Source organism: Protopterus annectens, chromosome 2.part1 (genome assembly GCF_019279795.1).
Source record: "Protopterus annectens isolate FY-2018-M chromosome 2.part1, PAN1.0, whole genome shotgun sequence".
NCBI classification, from domain to species: Eukaryota; Metazoa; Chordata; order Ceratodontiformes; family Protopteridae; genus Protopterus; species Protopterus annectens.
Window position 1 is genome coordinate 500,513,937 of NC_056729.1, and position 22,841 is coordinate 500,536,777.

Consider the following 22,841-nt stretch of genomic DNA (forward strand, 5'->3'; position numbering starts at 1 on the left):
AGGTAGAAGCCCCCATTGTTTAGATCTGTACGAACCTTGGGGCTGGGATCTGCCTCTTGGGCATCTGTATCTGCCCCTTTGTGGTCTGACACTGGAAAGGACCAATTCTTTGTAGGCCAGTGTCTGCTAAATCTTGAAGGCTGTACCTGTAAGAAATCCTTAACCGGTTGCATAGATTTAGCTTTGTCCTCCATTTTTTTTTTTTTAACACCAAACAAGGTATCATGCTGTAATGGAGCATCTAATAATTTTGCTTTGACATGGTCAGGCAGATTTTGTTCTTTTAACCAAGCATGCCTCCTGATGACAGAACCCTTAACAGCGACCCTGGAGGAGGCCTCCAAAGAAACAAAACCACATTGCAAAGTATGCTTTCCAACTTGCTCAGCTGCATGCAATAAATCATGCATTTCTTTGTTTTCTGCACATTCAGAATTTATCAACATTTTCTGTTTAAGCAGTGACATAATATATTGCTGATATTTGAGCATATGAAACTGACAATTTAAAGCCCTTATAGCCAAGGTAGCAGAGGTGTAAATCTTCTTCCCCATCTGTCCAATGCCCTAGAATCCCTGTCAGAGAGGGTAGGGTTTTTTGCAGTGGATGACTTGACCCCTTTGGGAACTTGAGAGATAGTTTCTGGGTCAGCAGCAGGGTTTTTGAAAAGAAATTTAGGAGAGCCAGGAACCCTGTGTATTACCTGTCCAGCTTAACAGGAGCTGGAGTTCAGGAGTCAGGGGTCAGACTGGACTCTGAAAATAGATCTACAATGTCAAACAGGTGGAATAGCTAGGGGCCTGTGTTGTGAGAGTAAAAGGAAGTCTCTGAGCCTTTTCTTAATATTCTGCGTAATCCTGGCACTCCCAGTGGAAATGTTCCCTCATGGTATGCAAGGTTTCCCCAAAAGAGTAATCAGGAGGAGAGGCTGAAGGGATAGATTCTTCAGCATCAGAATCCTCATAGGGAGGAAGAGAGTATTCCTGATCAGAAGAGGAATCCAATGAAATGGAAACCTGATCTGAAGATTCATATTCTGTCTCTTGCCAAGGCCTCTTATCAGGAGGGGGATGGGAACCCCTGATCAAAGTAATCAAGTCTTTGGCCATTTTGAGCATCTGTTGTTTTGGGGGGGCATGGAGGCCTGACCATGACACTGTTGTACTTGTTTCTTTGTCTTTAAAGGTGCTTTAGTCTTTGCCTTTGTAGCTGTAGTCACGTTAATGTATAATTGAGTAGGTCTGAAAACACCCTCAGAAGCAGATGCCTGCTCAGCGGCTCCGGACCAATCTGAGTGAATAGTCTCCCAAGGTCCAATACCTTGAGCTTTCAGCGGCCTAGGCGACTCCACGTGCGAGTCTGTAGTGGCCTGCACATCCAAAGTAGCGGGCGTCAGGGGCTGCGAAAGTGCCTCACTGAGAACTGGCGATTGGCTTAGAGGAAACCTCATCATCTGTTTTAGACCTCTGATGCCTGTCCTTTTCTTTGAGTTTCTTGTGAATTCCGGATAGTCGGATGGCTATCCGACGGCATCGTGTAATTAGTCTGCCAAAATAGTACCGACACTTAATAGTGCGCTGGTTAAATCTAGCACAAAACAGACAACTAGCAACTTCTTGGTCAGGGCTTAGGCAAGGAATACAGTAAGAATGAAAGTCCTTATGAAGTATTTGTTTCCCATAAGAAATAAAATTATTAACTTTTTCTGACATCGGTCTGGAGCAAGAAAAAAGTTTTCCCCAACGAGGTACTTGGCTTTTAATGAAGACTTCGGATCTGAAATTCGAACACGAAAATCTCAGGAGTCGGTCGACCGGCACTTGCGAACTGCTTCTGCTTCGGGAACCGCACAGCAAGAAAGACTGAAGAAAATGGGGTCGGCTACATCTTTTATACCCCTGGCGCACTGACGTCAGGGAAGAGGCGACAGCAACCAACGCCGGACCTAGACTTTGGAATTCAGGCCGACTGAGGGTAGTCTGCCAGCAGGATAACTCAAGTGTAATGACTGCAACAGTTAAACACTAAGATGATCTTGGTGAATTATCTCTAGTTTCAGGTTCGATTAGTTTCTTTACCATGTATTTGTCATCAGCTTCATCCTACTTTTAGGAATGAAAGACCACAAAACAATCATCAGTTGAACACTCCCTAAACATGCTCTCACCAACTCAGGCAGGGGGTAGAATAAACTTTCCCACTCTGATGCATTTAAGAATGAGCAACACAGGAAAGTTAACTTTCTTCCTGACTGAGAAGACCTGGAAAAAAACCCAGATGTCACAGTAGTCATGCGTACACACTTAACAGCAGACAGAATAGGATCACTATTTTCGTAGTATTCATAAACAAGAATTAGCCACAGACAGACTATCTGCCAGACTCCCATAGCTCTGAGCTTCTCTCAGAACTAGTTTACTCTTCCCTAATTTCAGGAATGCACACCTGCATCCAAGATAGAGGCAAGTCAGCCCACATTTTTCTCTACCAATAAAGGTACACAATCCTTAGGAAAGCCAACCATATCGTGGCTGTAAAGGAGGCATCTAGCAATGAAAACAGTAATCCTACTCAAAAATTCAACTGTCAAAGTAAAACAACTGTTATAGTTAGCAGTCTGAAGTGCCTGCACTATGTTCTTTGCAAGGATCACCGCTGCATTAGTATTCCTAGCCCATGAGAAGATCAAATACATTCAATTCCCTGAGGTGGAAAATAGAGCCAACCACAATATGAATAACCCTCAGAAAAGGTCCTGCGGAATGCCAATACCAAATTCACCCCTGCTTCTGGACTGTACACCTACCTTATAGTGCTTGAGTAAAGTGTGTAGGGAAGATGAAATGTCTGCCACACAAATATCTGAACACTGAATTTGATGAGGATGATGATCCTTCCTGGAGAATGCATCCTTCACCCATCTTACTATGATTTTGTCATACGAGGTTATTAGGCTGTCATTAGGTCCTTTACAAGCCTAGCAACATTATACCAGTGTTCCCTAATGGTTCTTTGTTAAATGGCAGCTATTCACAGAGTGAGTACATGATCAGCACTGACTGCCCCCGTCCATGAGGGACACAGGTGCCAAACTCAGGGTGAATTAACTGTTTTCCCATCCAATTGTCTAGGATGTGCATGACAAAGGTTACTGAGGAGCTCCACTTCACATATACTGGGAGTTTATTCCAGAGCAGTAGCAATCTCTGGGAGATGCATCAGTCTCTCCAGCATGTTCCGTTAATATCACAAGCTAGATTGAGATCCCTGAAGCGACTGACTCATCCCTTTTGATTTATGGATATGGAGCATTTCCATTAGGGCAGGGTCAGAGACTGCTCTGGTGGCCAGGTAAAAGTCACCACTCAGCAGCCTGTAGGACACTGAGTAAAGTGACACAGCCTTCAGTCTTTCCATGTAGGTTATGTTTTGGAGGCCCCTGAATTTTCTTACTTATGAGATGGTGCATCATACAAGGTTTTCCTTACTACAGTGAGACACTGAATGAAGTTTAGATTGCTATCAACTTGTCTCTCCAAACCTCACCAACTGGGTTTGAGCTTTTTTTTTTTTTTTTTTTTGGGGGGGGGGGTCTGCCAATATTATAAATTGCCGGGACTTCCTCTTTGCCAAAGGGGATAATAAGGCACTTTGGTGTGTTTAGTTTTAGTCTGTGGCTTTAGCACCAATAATTTGTTTATGTTAGCCCCTTTTGTAATAGGTGATCATTTGCGGACTCAATGATTGCGCCCAGTTTGCAGTTAGCAAACTTGGTAAGCCACAGGCAATCTACTTTCACCTGAATATCCCAGAAATAGATGCCAAACAGCTGAGGCCCCAGTGCAGATCCTGGTGGTATGCCATGGGTTACTGGTCTACTGGTAGAGGTGGAATTCCCAACTTTGACCGTATACATTCTGTCAGTGAGCAAACTGGCTACCCATCTATGACGTATGGGTTAATCCCCAGCTGGGAGAGTTTCTCAATGATACCAGAGTGGGGGATTGTATCAAAAGCCTTGGCTAAGTCACGATAGGCAGCATGTATTGTATTACCCTCTTCCAGGGCTTTGCTGACATTCTCAAAGAAGTCCACCAGGTTCAACAGTATGATCTACTTCTAAAGCCATACTGGGTTATGTCGAGTTTAAAGATCATCTACGTCTTTGTGGATAAGGTCCATGATGATTCTTTCCATGGCCTTATAGATAAGGCTGGTTAGGCTTATAGGTCTATAGTTCCCAGGGTCAGATGATGAACCCTTTGTGTAAGGGGAATACTGCGGCTGTTCTCCACTCCCCTGGAACAAAGCCAGTGATCAAGCTGAGGTTAGTGTGCACCAAGTGGTTCCACTACATCATGTTTTAGATCATTTAGGAAGCAGGCTGGGCTGTTATCTGGTTCCACAGAGACCGTGTTTTTGGCCTTGGAACCTGCAGATATGACCTGCTTTTTGGAGATGCTACATACAGGAATGGCTGTGGGATATGGCTGGTTGGGACAGAGGGTGAAGTTTGAATCAACTCTGTTAGCTAGCAGGTTGGCAATTTCTTCAGGTTCAACATGAAAGGTACCATCCACTAAGTCCTGCACATCATTCAGAACTCCTTTTTAGGATTTCAGACGTAGCTAAAGAATGCCTTATGATTATCCTTAGCTAGGGATGCTAATTTAGCTTGGGAACTAGCTTTGAGGACTTGAACAATATATTGGATTTGCCTGTTCAAGCTAGAGAGAGTTCTTCTACAGAAGAGCTTCCCTCCTGTTCTTAGACATCAGTTTTCGCCTTTTATTATATAATTTATTTATACTTTGGATGAAAACCAGGTTCTCCTAAAAAAACAGGCCACCCTGATGCACCTAGTCAGGTACAAACAAGTCTACTCAGTTTAGGTGGTTACACAAGGTTTGTGTATGTATTCCTCTGCACTGGAGTAATTGTTGTCTGTGTTAGCAGGGGGCTTGAAACTTTTTATACCATGGCCTAGTAGGCTGTACTTTGCTTTGAAAATATTTTTCCTTTTTTTGCTCCTGCGGGGGTGTCAAGTCTGATCGTTACTTCAAAGGAGACAGATGTATGGTCTGACCTTGCAGGGAGGGCAATACACAAGGGATAGCACAATAAAGTAGTTGTGTACACTTACCATAAATGTAGATGTTCAAGCGTATTCACTGTTGCAGTCATTACAATTGGGTTATCTGCCTGCAAGTAGCCTTCAGCCAGCCTGAATATCAAAGTCTTGGATTCCTGCGCTGGATGCGATCTCTTCTTCCATGACGTCAGGGGTATAAAACATGCAGCAGACACCATTGCATCCGTTTTTCTTGCCCCAGATGTCAAGTGCCCTCACAATGGGAAGCAATTATGTATGTTACACCTCCATCAAAAAGCAAATACAAGAAGCAAAGGTAGAGCCAAGAGAAGTCAAGGGGCTGAAGGGAGGGTAACCAGGACTGTAAAAGTGAATACACAAACATCTACATTTATGGTAAGTGTACACAACTGTACTATGTTCTTCGCGTTTAACTGCTGCAGTCATTATACTTGGGTATATTCCCAAAGCTAAGGAAGAGAGGAGGAATTTAGAGAGCATTATGGCCAGCTATTAAGCTTTGCAAAACTGCAGTCACAAAACCAGCTCTGGATTTGGAAAAATAGGCGTGTGGCAATGCTTCGTGAAAGTATGTACAGAGCTCCAGGTAGCACCTTCAAGAATATCCTTGGTAGGGACACCTCTGAGAAAGGCTGAAGAGGTAGATGCAGCCCTGTTGGAATGTGGTCTAATCCCCTTTGGGGTAGGTTTTCCATGGTGCTTATAGCAGAAATGAATGCAATCAGCTATTCATTTAGAAATGGTTTGCTTTGAAATGGCCTTCCCACCTGCCCCTGCAGCAAAGCCAACTAGCAGCTGCTCAGATTTTCTGAGGCGCTTAGTCCTGTCCAAATAAAATCTAAGCTGTCTGTGCACGTCCAAAGAGTACAGCATTCTTTCTCCTTTGTTTTGTGGATTCGGGAATAAAGTAAGAAAATGAATGGACTGATTTAGGGTCACACTAGACACCACCTTGGGCATAAAGGAAGGATTGGTCCTGAGAGAAACTTTGCATGGAAGATAACGAAGGGCTCCACTGCCATAAGGGCCTGTAATTCAGACACTTTTCTAGCTGAAGTGATGGGTAGAAGGAAGGCTGTTTTCCAAGAAAGGAATTTCAACTGTGCAGTTGCAGCTGGTTCAAATGGAGGGAGAGTGAGCTTTTCCAATACAAAGTTAAGATCCCAGGCTGAAGTAGGGGCTAGCCTGGGGAGTCTTACATTTTTAGCCCCTCTGAGGAATCGCTTTAACAGTGGGTGAGAGAAGAGGGGTGGGTTCAGTATTATAATGTGCTGAAATGGCAGATGCATAAATTTTGATAAATGAGAAGGATAGGCCCTTGTGGAGCATTTCTGTTAAGTACTGAAGGATATGAGATAAGCTGTGCACCGTAGTGCCCATCCCCTGAGTTTGGCTCCAGGAACACTATCTTTTCCACTTTTCAGCATAGGATTTTCTAGTACTAGGTCTCCTTGCTTCCAGAACAACATCTAGCACCTGCTTACTGAGGGATGCTATTGGAGAGCTCAAGGAATTAGCCAGGCTGCAAGGTTCAGGGTTTGAAGCCGAGGGTGCAGAATCTTGCCCGCCTGCTGGGACAGCAGGGAAGGTGTCTGAGGTAGGCTCCATGTATCCAGCAATATCATACTGCGCAAGAAAGGACACCAGTACTGGCGAGGCCAGTCTGGTGCAATCAGTATTGTCCTGTTCAATCTTTAGCAGAACCTTCAGGAGAGGCAGAGGGGGAAAGGCATAAATGGAGGCTTTCCCAGGTAAAGGACAGGACCATCCAATTTCCAAGCTTGACTGTGGAGAGTCCTTGGGCAGAATTTGTCCAACTGGTAGTTCTGAGGAGAGGCAAACAGGTCTATCTCTGGAGTCCAACAGAGAATAGAAGCACTAGGAGCCACGAGCCACAGGAATAGACTTTATTAAATCCAATAGTGCTAAAATCCACCAAGAAACGCTGAACTACTACTACGAGTTTTTCGTCACAAATGTAACTTCATCAGCATACTAGATATATTCAAACTGTTATTTTATATAATCTTGTGACATAACCTAGCCAACCAGTGCAACCGTTTAATTAAATCAAGTACTTTCAGAGTAATTTGGATGATTAATTCCATATATACAACCGTTTGGATATCTCCATATGAATAAATAAAAAAAAAAATTGCAATTTAATAATTAGTCCATTTTATCTTAAACATCTTATTTAAATCAATGTTTCAAAAGCAATATTTTTAAAAACAATTCTAAAGGAAATGTTAGCACACCATATTTGTATCGGATCATTTACTTAAAGAAGCTACGTTCAGCTTTGTTTAAATCTAGTAACAAGTCCAGGGACTCAGTGAATGAAAATAGTTAGACAGCTAATTAAACCATGTACCATCTTGTTTAGATCAATGTTTTATAAGCAATATTTTAAAATCTAGTACTAGATGGATGTATGAACACCATGTTTATATCGGATCATTTACTATGACAGTGAATACAGAGAATACAATCTGGATAGATGGGAGAGAAATATATACAAGAAGATTTAGAAACTTATATTCGGGCTTACAACAGTAATAATACTAATAAATGGGATACTAGGAAGTACAATGACACGCATGCTAAGGTACACTTTAATAATGATAATTTTAGTGGTAATGAACAAGAAATAAGGGAAAGTGAAAATCAAATTTATGATTTAAATGACCCTTTGGATTTTCCCCTACCCAGACGCTCGGAGTGAATACGGAACAAACCTACAACAGAACACAACAGGTAAGATAAAATGTACTAGTGAGGATATAACTGAAGAGATTAACAATGAGAGATTATTAATGAGAATATATATAGACATTAGAATTTTACAATTTTTAATTATAGTTGTATTGAAATCAATGAATGGAACTTTAAACTATTTATGAAAGGACTTAAATTTGTACCTACTATAAAAAGTGATGCAAGTCAAATTCTGATAGATCTGAAATTTATTAGAAAGAAAAACTTTGAAATATTTCAAAATGATGGCTGTGACAACTTAATCAATATGAATGACAATAAACCTTTCAAAAAAAAGTATAGCCAATCCTATAATACACCCCCAACTTAAAATTTTTGAAAGGGTAGTAGAAAAAGAGCTTAGGAAAGAATTGGAAAAAACAAAGATGAGACCGAATCTAACTTGGCAAGAAAGACTATTACTGAATACACTAGAAGATAAAAATATTAGGATTTCTAGGCCTGATAATGGAGGGGGAATGGTTATAACGGACAGTATTACATATAATACTAAAATGGAAGAATTACATAGAAATGAAGACAGGTATGAAGTATCCATAAATGAAATTAATATTGCTTATTCTAAAATAGATTTAGCCCTGAATGAACTTTTGAGGGATGGGCTAATTAATAAGCAGGAGTCTGAATATTTATTTGTGGAGAAACCACTAATACCAGTTATTTTTGGTACTATGAAAGTACACGGACGTGAATAACCCACCTATCAGGCCTATACTGTTTCAGCTAGTGGATCTAAAACATATCCACTAGCGAAATTTGTAGATGAAAAAAATTAAAGATGTAGGAATGGATAAAGAAGGTTACCTCAAAGATTTGTGGGACTTATTAAAAAGTGTAAATAAGCAGTTGTACAAAAATTATATTATTTTCCTTACAGTGGATATAATAGACTTATTCTCAGTTATTCCACATCAAATAGGAATGGAGTAGTTTCTAGAAGCCTTAAAAGACGCAAAAAATTTTAATTGGAAGGAATTGAGAGTCATTATGGAAATTTTAGAATTAGTATTGCTATATAACTTTGTAGTATTTGAAGGAGAATTCTTCAGACAGATTAAAGGAGTTGCTATGGGGGCCTGTTGTGCCCCCAAATTTGCAAATATAGTATTAAATATATGGGAAAAGAAATATTTTAGTGGATCAGCATATACCACACATTACAACTTTTATAAGCAATATCTAGATCTGTGTTTTTTTTGGCTTGAATCAGAGGAAAAAAATAGAAGAATTTATGAAATATATTAATACTACATATTTTCTAAAATTTACTTATAAAATTAATAAAGATAAATTAGACTATTTAGATAAAACTATATATAAAAATCAGCAAGAAAATAAATTTGAGTCCAAAATATTTAGAAAGGAAACGCTTTCTAATTCTTACATATATTATACTAGTTCCCATCCATATAAGCAAAAAAGAAACCTTGTTAAGGGACAATTTATTAGAGTGTCAAGAATGACTACCATTCAAAAAATATTTCAGGATGAATGTAAAATTAAAAGGAATGTTTGTGGAGAGAAAAAATCCTACTAATTTAATAGAAGTCATGGATGAGGTAAAAATAAGAAGGGAAAGAGATTTTAGTCCCCTGTTAGGAAAGGGGCCTCAAACAAATATACACATTTTAAATATTAAAGTAAATGGTAAATTAGAAAATAATAAAGGGAAATAAAATGGTGCCTATATTATGAATTATAATTATGAATCTGCTCTTAAACAAATAGTGAATAAAAATTGGAAATGTTTTCTGAATTCTCAGACTTGACTACAATATTTAAACAACCCATCACATTTAGTTATAGAAGAGACAGGAATACTAAAAATTTATTAGAAAATAATTCTAGAGAAGATAATTAGTCATAAGAAAAAAGGCACTTTTAAATGCGGTAGGTGCAAACAATGCAAATATGTACTTAAAGATAATTTTTATCTTAAGGCTAAAAAGAGATTACTTAGTAGTAATACCTATGCCAGTTGTGATACGAAAGGATTAGTCTACTTAGAATGTCAAATATGCAAATCCTTTTATGTAGGGAAAACTGAAAGGGCATTTAAAAGACGAATACATGAGCACATATATGACATTAGTAAAAAAGATATCAATAATGCACTGTTTAATCATAAAATAGACTGTAATCAAGCTATGTTCCTGTTTTTTGTATTAGAATTTATTCCACAAGAAATTAGAGGAGGCGACTGGGAAAATAGAATTGGTTAGAGAATTATATTGGCAGCTAGTATTAGAAGCTAACAAAAAGCCATGATTAAATGAACATGTCTCTATGGTTCCTATATTAAAATTAAGAGCATCTAGATTATGAAAAGATTTATATAGTAGAATATTTATTTTTAAAAACATACTATTTGATATATTTTAATAAATTTAAATTTTAAAAGTTTTAAGGATTAATATATGTTTTTAGAGAAAGACTAACAATGGAGATGAGTGGTAACATGTAGGTTGTTCCTAAATTTGTTCACAGAAGCTTTATTAATATAAATACATATCATTTACACTAATAGTATCTGATGGTGTCAATATGCATTTATTTATGACCTTAGTATATTGGTTTTAGACTTACAAAAAATTTTTAATTAATAACTTTGAAATGTACCATTTATAATGTGTTTACATTGTTTTTATGATTCTCTATGAAATTCAGAATAGGTAGAACATGAACTAGGTTGTTCATTAATACTGTATAATATATATATTTAAGGTTTTTAATTTATGTACAAATTATAGCATATATATGTTTTTAGAGGGAGTAGATGTGTTTATAGTATGAAGAATTTTATAATAGTTGAGTCTTTTGGCTTTTCCCGGTTAGGGGCTGCCACAGAGGAACTCCGGTCCGCTAATGATTGGCAGTAGATTTTTATGTGCAGAGTTGCCAGCTCTGACGCACAACCTTCAACGAAGGTATGCACATTCACACGTCTCCACACAGAAGACGCTCTAGCTGATAATCGAACAGGACAACGTCCTACTGTGAGGCGACAATGCTACCGTACCACCACCACAGTATGAATTTTATAATAGTACAGTCTTGCAATCTTAGTATAGTCTTGCAATCTTATTAGAGAAGCATGTACCTTGCATAAAACGTCACTAGATGGTGCTATTTAGCTATCTCCCTTTACGGTGTCCCTGAATTTCTCAGTTTTAAATGAAGCTTAGTGAAGCTTCTTTAAATAAGTAAATGATCCGATATAAACATGGTGTTCATACATCCATCTAGTACTAGATTTTAAAATATTGCTTATAAAACATTGATCTAAACAAGATGGTACATGGTTTAATTAGCTATCTAGCTATTTTCATTCATTGAGTCCCTGAACTTGTTACTAGATTTAAACGAAGCTGAGCGTAGCTTCTTTAAATAAGTAAATGATCTGATACAAATATGGTGCGTTAACATTTCCTTTAGAATTGTTTTTTAAAATATTGCTTTTGAAACTAATTTAAATAAGATGTTTAAGATAAAATGAACTAATTATTAAATTGTATTTTTATTTTTTTATTTATTCATATGGAGATATTCAAACGGTTGTATATATGGAATTAATCATCCGAATTACTCTGAAAGTACTTGTTTTAATTAAACGGATGCACTGGTTGGCTAGGTTATGTCAAGATTATATAAAATATCAGTTTGAATCTATCTAGTATGCTGATGAAGTTACATTTGTGACTTAAAACGCGGAGTAGTAGTTCAGCGTTTGGCGAATTTTAGTGCTATTGGATTTAATAAAGTCTGTTACTGTGGCTCGTGACTCCTAGTGCTTCTCTTTGTTGTAGTCAAGTTGTTTCATTTGAGGCACTGTTTTTTTCCATTCTGTTTGGTCCATCTCTGGAGTCCTCCATTTTTTCATGAGGTTGAATATTCTTGGTTCCAGCTTCCATTTGTGTGGGTCCATGAGATTTCTGCTTAGGTCTGCCAGTGAATTTAACTTGCCTGGCAGGAATTGAGCTTGCAGGTGCACCTGGTTGCTCAGGGCTGTGTTCTACAGAGCCATGGCTAGTCTGCAGAGAGGGTATGAGTGGGTTCCCCCCTGCTTGTTTATGTACCACATAACTGTGGTGTTGTCCATCTACCAATAATTGTCCTGGAAGAATATTGTCTTTGAAGGCTGTCAGGGAATATCCGGTTGATATGCAAGTGCATATGAGTCTGGTTCCATATGCCCTGAATGCACCGCCCTGCCAAGTGAGCGCCCCATGCATAGTATGATGAGTCTGTTGTCAGGGTTTGGGCGGCAGGGGGTAGATTGAAAGTGAGACCCTTTGTTTAGGTGGCAGGCCTCTGTCCACGAAAGGAACGCTGTCTTTATACAAGGAATGATAGGAATCATCTCCAGGTCTTGAGAATTTTGACACCATAGGATTTTTAGATACCACTGTAGATTCCTCATATGCAGTCTTGCATATGGAATTAGTAGAATGCAAGAGACCATGAATCCCAGGGCTTGAAGAATTTTCCTTGCAGATACCTTGGTCTTTGTGGCCAGTAGTTGGAAGTAAGCTGTCAAATAAACATGTTTCTCTGGCGTGAGGCAAGCCATCTGTGAAGTTGTGTTTAAGCTTGCTCCCATGAATACAATTTGTTGGCAGGGTACTAGATGAGATTTCTTTTCGTTTATGGTGTACTCCAGCAAGGTTAGAAGTTTCTTTACAAATGCCAGACGTTTTAATAGCATGTCCTCGTTTTCTGCCTGAATTAGACAATCGTCCAGGTATGGGTATATTTGAATACTTCTCTGCCTGAAAAATGCAATGGCTGGGCTAGACACTTTGTGAATACCCTGGGCGCAGGAGATAAGCCAAAGGGAAGTGCAGAGAACTGATGGTGCACAGAACCTGCTTTGAAGCGTATGCATTTCCTGCAAGATTCCCTTATTGGAATGTGCAGGTAAGCTTCCTTTATGTCTAAGGTTGCCAACCAGGCATCTTTGCCTAGCATAGGAAGCAGCTGTTCAAGTGTCAGCATTTTGAATTTTGTGATTACCAAAAAGGTGTTTAGAATCTAGAGGTCCGGGATAGGACGCCAGGAGTCGTCTTTTCTGGGTACCAGGAAAAGTCTTGAGTAAAAACCTTGTTCCCTTTTCTTCTGCAAGGACAGGCTGAATAGCCCTGATACTTAGGAGAGTGAGAACCTGCTGTTAAGCCTCTACCCACGGATTTGGGGGTAGGTCTGGCCAACCTATTGGGATTGGTAGGGTGTGGAAGCTGTATCCTTGGAAGACTATTTAAAACCCATTTATCCTGGGTAATGAGTTCTCAGTTTTTTGCATGCAGAGCACTCTTTCCCCCTAAGGGAGCAGGCAGTTGAGTAGAGCTTGGAAGCTTTAAGTTGGTCAGTTTGACATTTTTCCATAGGGGGGTGTCTTGCTACTTCCAGCTTTGGAAGTGGGTGTCCTCCACTGCTTAGGCCTGTGTGTTCCTTGAGAGTGTAGCCTAGGTGGTCTGCTGTTCCTGGGTTTGGAATGAAGGCCTGGAAGAGACTGGAAAGGACCAATTCTTAGAAGGCCAATGCCTACTAAATCCGGGTGGCTGTACCTGCAGGAAATCTTTAACAGTTTGCATAGATATAGCCTTTTAAGGATGACTTCTGCTTTGTTGCCAAACAGGCAGTCTTGGTTTAAGGGAGTATCCAGTAATTTAGCTTTAACATGATCTGGCACGTTTTGCTCCTTAAGCCAAGCATGCCATCCAAGTACAGTCCCAGTGACAGCGGCCCTGCAAGATGCTTCTAGAGAGACAAAACCACATTGCAAAGTATGTTCACCAACTTGTTCAGCAGAATGCATTAAATCCTGTAATTCTTTATGTTCAGTACAGTCAGGAATCAACATCACTTCCTGTTTAAGTAGTCCCATAATATGCTGCTGATACTTTAACATGTGAAACTGGCAGTTTAAGGCCCAAATGGACAAAGTAGAAGTGTATACCTTCTTACCCCATTTGTCCAAGGCCCTGGAATCTCTATCAAACAGGGTAGGGTTTTTGGCAGTAGTAGCCTTAATGCATTTAGGCCTTTGGGAAATGGTCTCTGGGTCCACAGTAGGATTCTTGAAGAGGAACTTGAGAGAGGCAGGTACTCTGAAATACCCATCAGGGTTTTCTGGGAGCTGGAGGTAGAGTGTGTCTGGGGACAGGCTAGATTCCAAGAAGGGATCATCTACAATGTCCAGGACAGGAGGGAAAGCTAAAGGCCTGTGTTGAGGGAGGAGTAAGAATTCCCTAAGCCTCCTTTTGGAGTCAGAGTAATCCTGGCTTTCCCAGCGGAAATGCGCCCTAAGTGTGTTAAGGTTTCACCAAAAGAAAAATCTTCTGGAGGGGAAGCAGAGGGAATGGAATCCTCTGCATCAGAATCCTCATAGGTAGTTAAGGGCAAATCCTGGTAATCAGAAGAAACAAATTTCAAAATCCTGATCAGAAGAATCAGAAGGAAAATCAGTTCTAGGTGTCTTACAGGGGGAAGGCTGGCTTCCCCTAATTAAAGTAATAAGGTCTTCAGCCATTCTTGTTTTTTTAAGGCATATGGGCCTGACCATGTGATTTGGACATCTGTTTTCTACGCATGGGTCGAGTTTTAGGCCTTGAAGAAGATGGCGTTGGTTTTAAGTGCAAGTCTGTAGGCCTGAATACACACACAGAAGCCAGTGTCTGCACAGCGGCTCTGGACCCAATCCAAGGTAGAGACATCCGCAGGTTCCATAGTAGAAGTATCTCGGGGCATACCGGATTCCGAATGGGTCTCAGCAGAGGCCTGCAAATTTGAAGTAGCGGGTATCAGGGGCTGCGAAAGCAAACTGGCGACTAGCTTAGTGGAAGCGTCATCGGCAGTTTTGGATCCGTGTGGTCAGTCTGTCAATCTTTATGTTTTTTCAGAATATCGGTAGTCGGATGGCTTACTGACGCCATTTTGGATAGTTAAACAGAGTATCAAAATAATTTGCTGTAAAAATAGACAGACGAATAGTTCGGGGGTTGAATAAAGCACAAAACTGACAGCGATGGACGTCATGGTCTGGGCCTAAGCAAGGAATGCAGTACGAATGAAAATGACGTATTTGCTTTCCACAGTTAAGACAACTGCTGACTTTTACTGACATCGGTTAAGAGCAAGAAAAAGGATCCCCAACGGGGTACTTGGCTTTTTTGAAAACTTCGGTTCTGAAACTCAAAAACGAAAATTTCAGGAGTCTGCCGACCGACACATGAACTGCTTCTGCTTTGGGCACCGCGAGGCAAGAAAGAATGGTGTAATGGCGAGGGCTGCATGTTTTACAGCCCTGACTACCTGACATCATGGAAGAGACAGCATCCAACGCAGGAATCCAAAACTTTGATATTCAGGCCGGCTGAAAGCTACCTGCAGGCAGCAGATAACCCAAATGTAATAGAAGCAACAGTGAAAGACTAAGAAACCCCCCCCCCCATGTTGGTGAGGATTAAATCTAGCACCTCCAGGGCATTTGCACTGACAAAGGGTAGGAACCACAGGGCAAGCTTGTCTGTGCTCATGTATGTTGTGCAATAAATCAATGGAATGATACTGGAAATCTTCCATGACCAAAGTGTTTAGATGCATAGTGAGCCACTCTAGTAAGTCTAGGTAGACAATGTACTTCTCTAGGTTCATGATGGGAGACCTGTAGCTAGCAATGATGTGGTAGGGTGCTTTACCTATACTTATACTGGACTTTGAGTAGCTCAAGAAAGTCAAAATATTTAACCAGTCTAGAGGTACACTTGGCTTTAATGAAAACTGATACACCTTCAACTTTGATTCTTTCAAACTTGTTTTGGGGAAGGTACTGTAGCCTTGCAAGGCTGGGGTGCTTTCTGCAGCCTTGAACCATGCGTCTGTGACAGTAGCGATATCAGCACCTATCAAGGTGGCGAGTTTGGTTTTAGGTCATAAATTCTATTTTGACATTGCCTAGAAAAGGAACTATGGGAGAGGCAAGTGCCTTTGCCAGTACCCGAAAGCCTAGAGAGACACGTGAAGACTATCTCTGGCAAATTAACATGGTTAGTCAAATATGACTTCCCACACTGACAAACTAGATCCCCCTGGAATGACACCAGAAGCCAAGACAATTATTGAAGTCAATCATTTTTTTGTCTACACTGTGGCATCATCCTGGTTGCAGGTAAAATACTGCTTAGGGCTAGGGACATCCCTGCCTTGAATACAATCGGGGGGGTCAGTCTCTCTTCATATAATCCAGCGAGGTACATCTCAAATCATTCACCTCAACATGTACTATGACAGAGTCATAGTAATCATTGTAGAAAGACTTCAGTGCATGAGTGATATGACAGATCCTGGTACCAGAGTGGCAGCCAACTGTGACCTTGTCCAGCCTGGTGAGTGGGACAACTGTGAGTCTCACTATGGAGTCACTTATGACCAGGACATATGGTTTTGAGGTGTTTTGCTTTATAGGCTTATTTGCCGAGACACGGGTGTGTGCTGTGTAATGGATTCTATTTGCTTTACAGTGTGTGCAAGTGATTTGTGTTTGTGAGGTCTCTGATCTTTTGGTAGGCTTCTACGGAGTACCTCCATGTATGTGGGTTGGTGTATTGGGAGAGAGAGAGAGAGAGAGAGAGCGAGGGAGAGAGCGAGAGAGAGAGCGCGAGGGAGAGAGGGAGAGAGAGAGAGAGAGCGCGAGGGAGAGAGAGAGAGCGAGGGAGAGAGAGAGCGAGAGCGAGGGAGAGAGAGAGAGAGCGAGGGAGAGAGAGAGAGAGAGAGCGAGGGAGAGAGAGAGAGAGAGCGAGGGAGAGAGAGAGAGAGCGAGGGAGAGAGAGAGAGAGAGAGGAGAGCGAGAGGAGAGAGAGGAGACCGAGAGGAGAGCGAGAGGAGAGAGAGGAGAGCGAGAGGAGAGCGAGAGGAGAGAGAGAGCGAGAGGAGAGAGCAGAGGAGAGAGGAAGAGAGAGAGAGAACGGAGAGGGAGAGCAGGGAGAGCAAGGAGAAGGCCGAAGGGAGAGAGCAGCGACAGGGACAGAGAGCGCGATGTGCGACAGGGACAGAGAGCGACAGGGACAGAGAGCGACAGGGACAGAGAGCGACAGGGACAGAGAGCGACAGGGACAGAGAGCGACAGGGACAGAGAGCGCGAGTGTGCGCGACAGGGACAGAGAGCGCGAGTGTGCGCGACAGGGACAGAGAGCGCGAGTGTGCGCGACAGGGAGAGAGAGAGTGTGAGCGAGAGGGAGAGCGCAAATGTGCACGAGAGGGATCGAGAGAGCGTGAGTGTGCATGAGAGGGTGAGTGCACGAAAGGGAGTGGGCGAATGTGCGCAAGAGCAAGTGTGTGCGAGGCGGAGGGCATGAGCAGGGGAGGAGGCGGGCGAGCAGGGGAGGGGGAGGGGCGAGCAGGGAGGGCAGGGCGAGGGCTTGAGCAGGGGAGGCGGGCGAGGGAGGGCTTGAGCAGGGAGGTAGTGCGAGAGGGGGGGAGGTAGTGCGAGAGAGGGGGGAGGTAGTGCGAGAGAGGGGGTAGTGCGAGAGAGGGAGGGAGGGTGCACGAGAGAGGGTGCACAAGCAAGAGGGAGTGTGCGAGCGTGAGCGAGAGAGCATGCACGACAGAGGGAGGGAGAGCGGGCGAGGGAGAGTGGGGAAGGGAAGGAGAGTGAGGGAGGGAAGGAGAGTGGGGAAGGGAAGGAGAGTGAGGGAGGGAAGGAGAGTGAGGGAGGGAGGGAGAATGAGGGAGGGAGAATGAGGGAGGGAGAATGAGGGAGGGAGAGTGGGGAAGGGAAGGAGAGTGAGGGAGAGTGGGGAAGGGAAGGAGAGTGAGGGAGAGTGGGGAAGGGAAGGAGAGTGAGGGAGAGTGGGGAAGGAGAGTGAGGGAGAGTGGGGAAGGGAAGGAGAGTGAGGGAGGGAGAGTGGGGAGGGAAGGAGAGTGAGGGAGGGAGAGTGGGGGAGGGAGGGAGAGAGGGAGAGGAGAGAGGGGGAGGGAGAGGGGGAGGGAGAGTGGGAGGGAGGGAGAGTGGGAGGGAGAGTGGGAGGGAGAGTGGGAGGGAGAGAGGGAGAGTGGGAGGGAGAGAGGGAGGGAGAGTGGGGGAGAGTGGGGGAGGGACAGAAAGCGCGAGAGGGAGGGAGGGTGAGGGAGAGAGAGGGAGAGTATGCATTGACAACCTGTTTAATGTCCAATTTGTTACATGAGAGAATTGATTCCAAATTTAGTGTAATTACATCTCTCACACACTATTTGTTTAAGGAGTAAGTAGTTGCCACTTTACATTAAGCAATTACTACATTGCCTCAGGATGCCCATGTCAATCAGGCTCATCAGAGAAATGGCTGGAAACAGTGTCCATTACAGCAGTTTTTTTTTTTATCATAACTGACGAGGAGTGGGCTACTTGACCAGATTTTGCTCCTAGATTAACAAAGGAGTTTATTCTATCGAAGGCTAGGGGTGAAAACTATGACAATGTTTCTCAATGCACAACTTAGTTCCCTCACAATGCGGCAGGGAAGCTTGGGAATGTTCTCCAACAGATGTCTAGGAGAAAATAGTCTTTCAAAGCATCTGCATGTATACAGGGCACCACTAAACCCCCCACTGAGCGGTCATGAGCCTTAAATAAAAACAAAATTAAACACCCTTAAGCTACAGTACCAATGAACAAGCACACAATGAGCTTTCTTAGAGTAATCTCCATTTCAGATGAGGCTCAGACCACACACTTCTGCCACAAAGGTGCAGGCAGGGCCTTCCTAATGTAAGACGGCTGTAACAGTGCTCAAGTACAACAAAACAGTCTAGAATAAGCAGATCTGAATCCAGTCTATGCATTGTACTAGCTACTTAAAGCTACAGAGCAGAATTAGAAAAATGATAAAATACAGTCAGCAAAGTGCAAAAAAATCTCAAGTAGTACTTTTTTTTTTTTTAGCAGTGGAAGCTTTGGATTTCAGGAGAATCTCTCCAGACCTCTGGCAAAAGTTGCCAAATGTTGAGCGGCTCCAGTTAGATGACCTGTGATGGTACTGCCCTCTGCACAAACTGGCAGCTCTTCAAGCAGCTGTAAAAACTAGGAGTCTGTGGAGAGCATTTCCTATATAGGATTTTAAACTGGAAAGGTTTGCTTATATACAAGGCACAGTGAACCGTGGTTTCTGTGTGGCTTTTATAACAGCAGGATGAAATACTTTTACACAGTTAAAACCTCAGGCCAATCAGACAAAAAGACATTAAACTTGAAAACTTTAAGCCAGCAGTTTCCCACTTGGAAGGGTCAAATTCAGCTCTGCTCTCAGAGTGCCCTCTTAAGGTAAACAAACTGGTTTTCAACTAAGGTGCAGTAACAAATGCTTTACAGAATTCTTGCAGTATCAGGAATCTTTGGAAATAAGTCCACTAACTGTTCAACAAAACAGAAAAGTGTACAACATAATAATTTGGCAGACTTAGAGCTTTGGCAAACACAGAAAAGCTTAGCAGTACCAAAGTTAAGTAATATTACAATACTGTTAAAACAACCTAATACCAGTACAGTAAAACAGATGTCATTTCTTTATTAAAGGTAGGCTGAAAAACAGTGAAAATTTCAACCAAATCAATAAATACAGCACAGAAGTGTTTACTACTGAGACAATTAAGAGCAACCAAAAAAAAAAATATATAGTTACATCAGCTTTGTAGGACCACATGGTTTTAGAAGCAATTCAAGTCTTGTACTCACATGAGTCCAAGCCAGGCACAAGGAAACTCTGAATAAATGAGGACAACATCACAAAAATGTAATTCTTTTCTCACATTTTCATAAAAAAAGGATGCGGTTAATCATCCATTTGGACAGTGTTTTTTCCTCCTTCAGTGAATGGCCAGCTGTGACTCTCTAAAGTATTGCTGTGCGAGAACTATATGCTACTGTATTCATTACCATCAGGGAGTTTTGTCTCCGGTGGTGAACTTTCGCACATCCGGCCTTTATACAAAAGTTAAATACTACCATTAGGTTGCACGCAAAATCCTGCGCCTCTCCCGGATGTCAGTTGTAGATGGACAGGTATAAAGCAGACGTCAGTACGCCCCTCTTTAGAACTGAATGCCACCAGAATCAGCAACTACGGAGTGGTTATTACAGGAAACTGGGAACAGGCAAGTGTGAGGGAGTAGACTGGGTGAGAAACTATACAGTAGTATATAGAAGAGAACATCTAAGGTTATAGTAAGTTTTTACACAACAATATTATGTCCTATTCATATGCTGCTGCATTCATTACATCAGGGAGTGTGTAAAAGCTCCTGTCCTAATGAAGGGGAGGCAGACCAAAAGCAGTTTCCACAAACTCATGGAAGATGGCTCTGGCAAATCCTGCCCTGGCTTTAGAGACCATATCCAGCTTGTAGTGTCTGGTGAAAGTGTGAACTGAGGACCAAGTAGCTGCCTCAAGGACAGCAGCTGTGTCCAATCCTTTAAGGAAAGCCCCTCAGGAGAACACTGCCCTGGATGAGTGTGCCCTAACTAGGGCTGGGAGTGACTTACCATGGTTGGTGTAACAAAGGAAATGGTTTTTAATATCTAAGAGGATGTAGTTTGCTTGCAAACAGGTTGAACCAGGGCTCTAGGGTGACAGCAGAGGAAGAGCCTGTCAGATTTTCAGAAGGATTTGGTTTCGGCCAAATAAAACCTGAGCTGTCTGTGTGCATCTAGGGAGTGCAGTATCCTCTCTGCTCGGTTCTGTGGAGAGGGGGAGAAGGTTGGCTGGTTGATAGTCTGATTTAGAAACAGGTAATTTTCTACTTTGGGCATGAATGTGGGTTTAGTACGTAAGCATACCCTTTTTGTCCTTATGACCGTGAAGGGGGGGGGGGATAGGCCAATAAGGGCCTGGAGTTCAGAGACCCTTCTGGCAGAGGTTATGGCCATCAAAAGTATAGTCTTCCAAGTGCAGTATTGGAGGGAGCAGTCTTTGGCTGGTTCAAGTGATGGTAGTGTCAATTTTTCTAGGACAAAATTAAGGTCCCAAGGAGGTGGAATAGGCTTCTTTGGTGGCCTGAGGTGTAGTGCTCCTCTCAGGAAGAGTTTGACCTCTAATCTAGATGCTAAAGGTGGTACACCAGGAGGTAGGCAAGCTGAGATGGCAGATAGATGAATTTTAATGGAGCAATACGACCGTCCTGATTTCATAAGGTCGCACAGGTAGGACAAGACCACTTGGGGCTCTACCATCAGTGGTTGTAGGTTGTTTTTCTGATATCAGGAAAATCTCTTCCACTTTTAGAGATAGGATTTTCTAATAGTTGTTTTTCTGGCTTCCTGCAAAACCTGGATCACTTCCTCTGTATATAGGTGTCTGAAGGGAATCAATGCCTTATCACTCAATGTGAGATTCAGTGTAGGCAGTTGAGAGTGTAAGTCTGTTCCCTTGTCCTGTATGAGCAAGTTCATCCTCTAGGGTAACTTGTGGTGACTGCCCTTTGCTAGGTGAAATAGAGGGAAAAAGTGCTGCCTTGGCCAGTAGGGCGTCACCAGCAAGATTTGAGGCTGTTCCTTCTGAATTTTCAGGACGAGTCTTTGAATGAAAGGGAAGGGGTGGAATGCATATGCGTACATCCCCTTCCAACAGACTGAGAGAGTCCACCTTCCAAGCCTCTGGGTGAGGTGCCCTGGAGCAAAAGTTCAGGAGCTGTCTGTTCATGGGAGAGGCGAAGAGATCCACATTTGGAATACCCCATCGATGGACTTGGTCCAGAAACACTTCCCCGTTCAGCATCCATTCGTGAGACAGGGCTGTGGACCTACTTAAGGAATCTGCCATCACATTGTCTGCGGAGGGGATATACACTGATTGGAGAGGGATTGGTTTCTCCAGTGCTATTTCCTAAGCTTGCAGTGCTAGTCTGCACAGGAGGTATGACTTTGTTGTCATCATCCCCCAGTCATGTTGTCTGTGTACCATCTCAGGATGCCTGGGAGAAGTTGACCCTTGAAAATATCCAAAGCCAGTATCAAGGCTCTCATTTCCTTGATAATGATGTAATCTTTTTGCTGAGTAGGGGTCCACGCATTCTTCACTCTCCAGTGTCTTAGGGTTGCCCCCCAGCCTGCGTCTGAAGCATCTGTGAACAGGTCTTGGTTTGGGGGTGTGGGCAAGGCCCAGATATAACTTAATCTGGGAGATCCACCACTTCAGTTCCTTGAACAGGCAAGGATGTATGGGGATCGTTAACTTGAGTATGTAGATGTTGTTTCCAGATATTTCTCAGATACCACTGAAACTTCCTCATGTATAGCCTTGCTAGAGGGACCACGGAGTTAGTAGAGGCCATGAATCCTATGATCCTGAGGAATTCCCTGGCTGAGATGGTTTTGAGAGGAAGGATACCCTAGAAGAAAGATGCAAGGGTCACAAACTTTTCTGGTGGCAGGCAAGCCAACATTTCCCCTGTTAGAATCAGACATCCCAGAAACACCTGATCCTGACAGGGTGTTAGGGAGGATTTTTTGTGATTTATGGTAAATCCCAGACCTTAAGGAGGGGGGTGGTGAACTGCAGGTATTGCAGTGCCATGGAACTTGAAGTAGCCTGGATAAGGATGTAGTCTAGATAGGTAACAAGTTGTATTCCCTTCGTTCTGGCGAAGGCCATGACTGAAGCCAAACATTTTGTAAATACGCTTGAGGCCGCAGAAAGACCAAAGGGTAAAGCTCAAAACTGATAGTGTGCAGAATCCACTGAGAAGCAAAGGTACTTTCTGAATAATGGATGGATAGGAATATGTGCAGGCAGGCATCCTTCATGTCCAAGGACACCAGGAATTCCTGAGCCAAAATAAGTGGAAGGGTAGGGTAGGGGGAGAGAGCATCCTGAAGGAGGGGACTTGGAGGAAGATGATGAGGTGGGATAGATCCAGGATGGGCCTCCATGGACCTTCCTTCCTGGGGACCAAGAAAATTCTTGAGTAAAATCCCTTCCTT

The 22,841-nt window shown here is 42.5% G+C and overlaps 1 protein-coding gene across 1 annotated transcript in view; it reads right to left on the reverse strand.

The window, feature by feature from the left end:
• Positions 1-22,841, reverse strand: part of NSD2 (nuclear receptor binding SET domain protein 2) — a 2,565,963-nt gene that overhangs the window by 1,806,594 nt on the left and 736,528 nt on the right. The window contains exon 5 of the mRNA XM_044062294.1: positions 1,815-1,833. Coding sequence (XP_043918229.1) covers positions 1,815-1,833 — 19 coding nt within the window. The remainder of the gene's footprint in view (positions 1-1,814; positions 1,834-22,841) is intronic.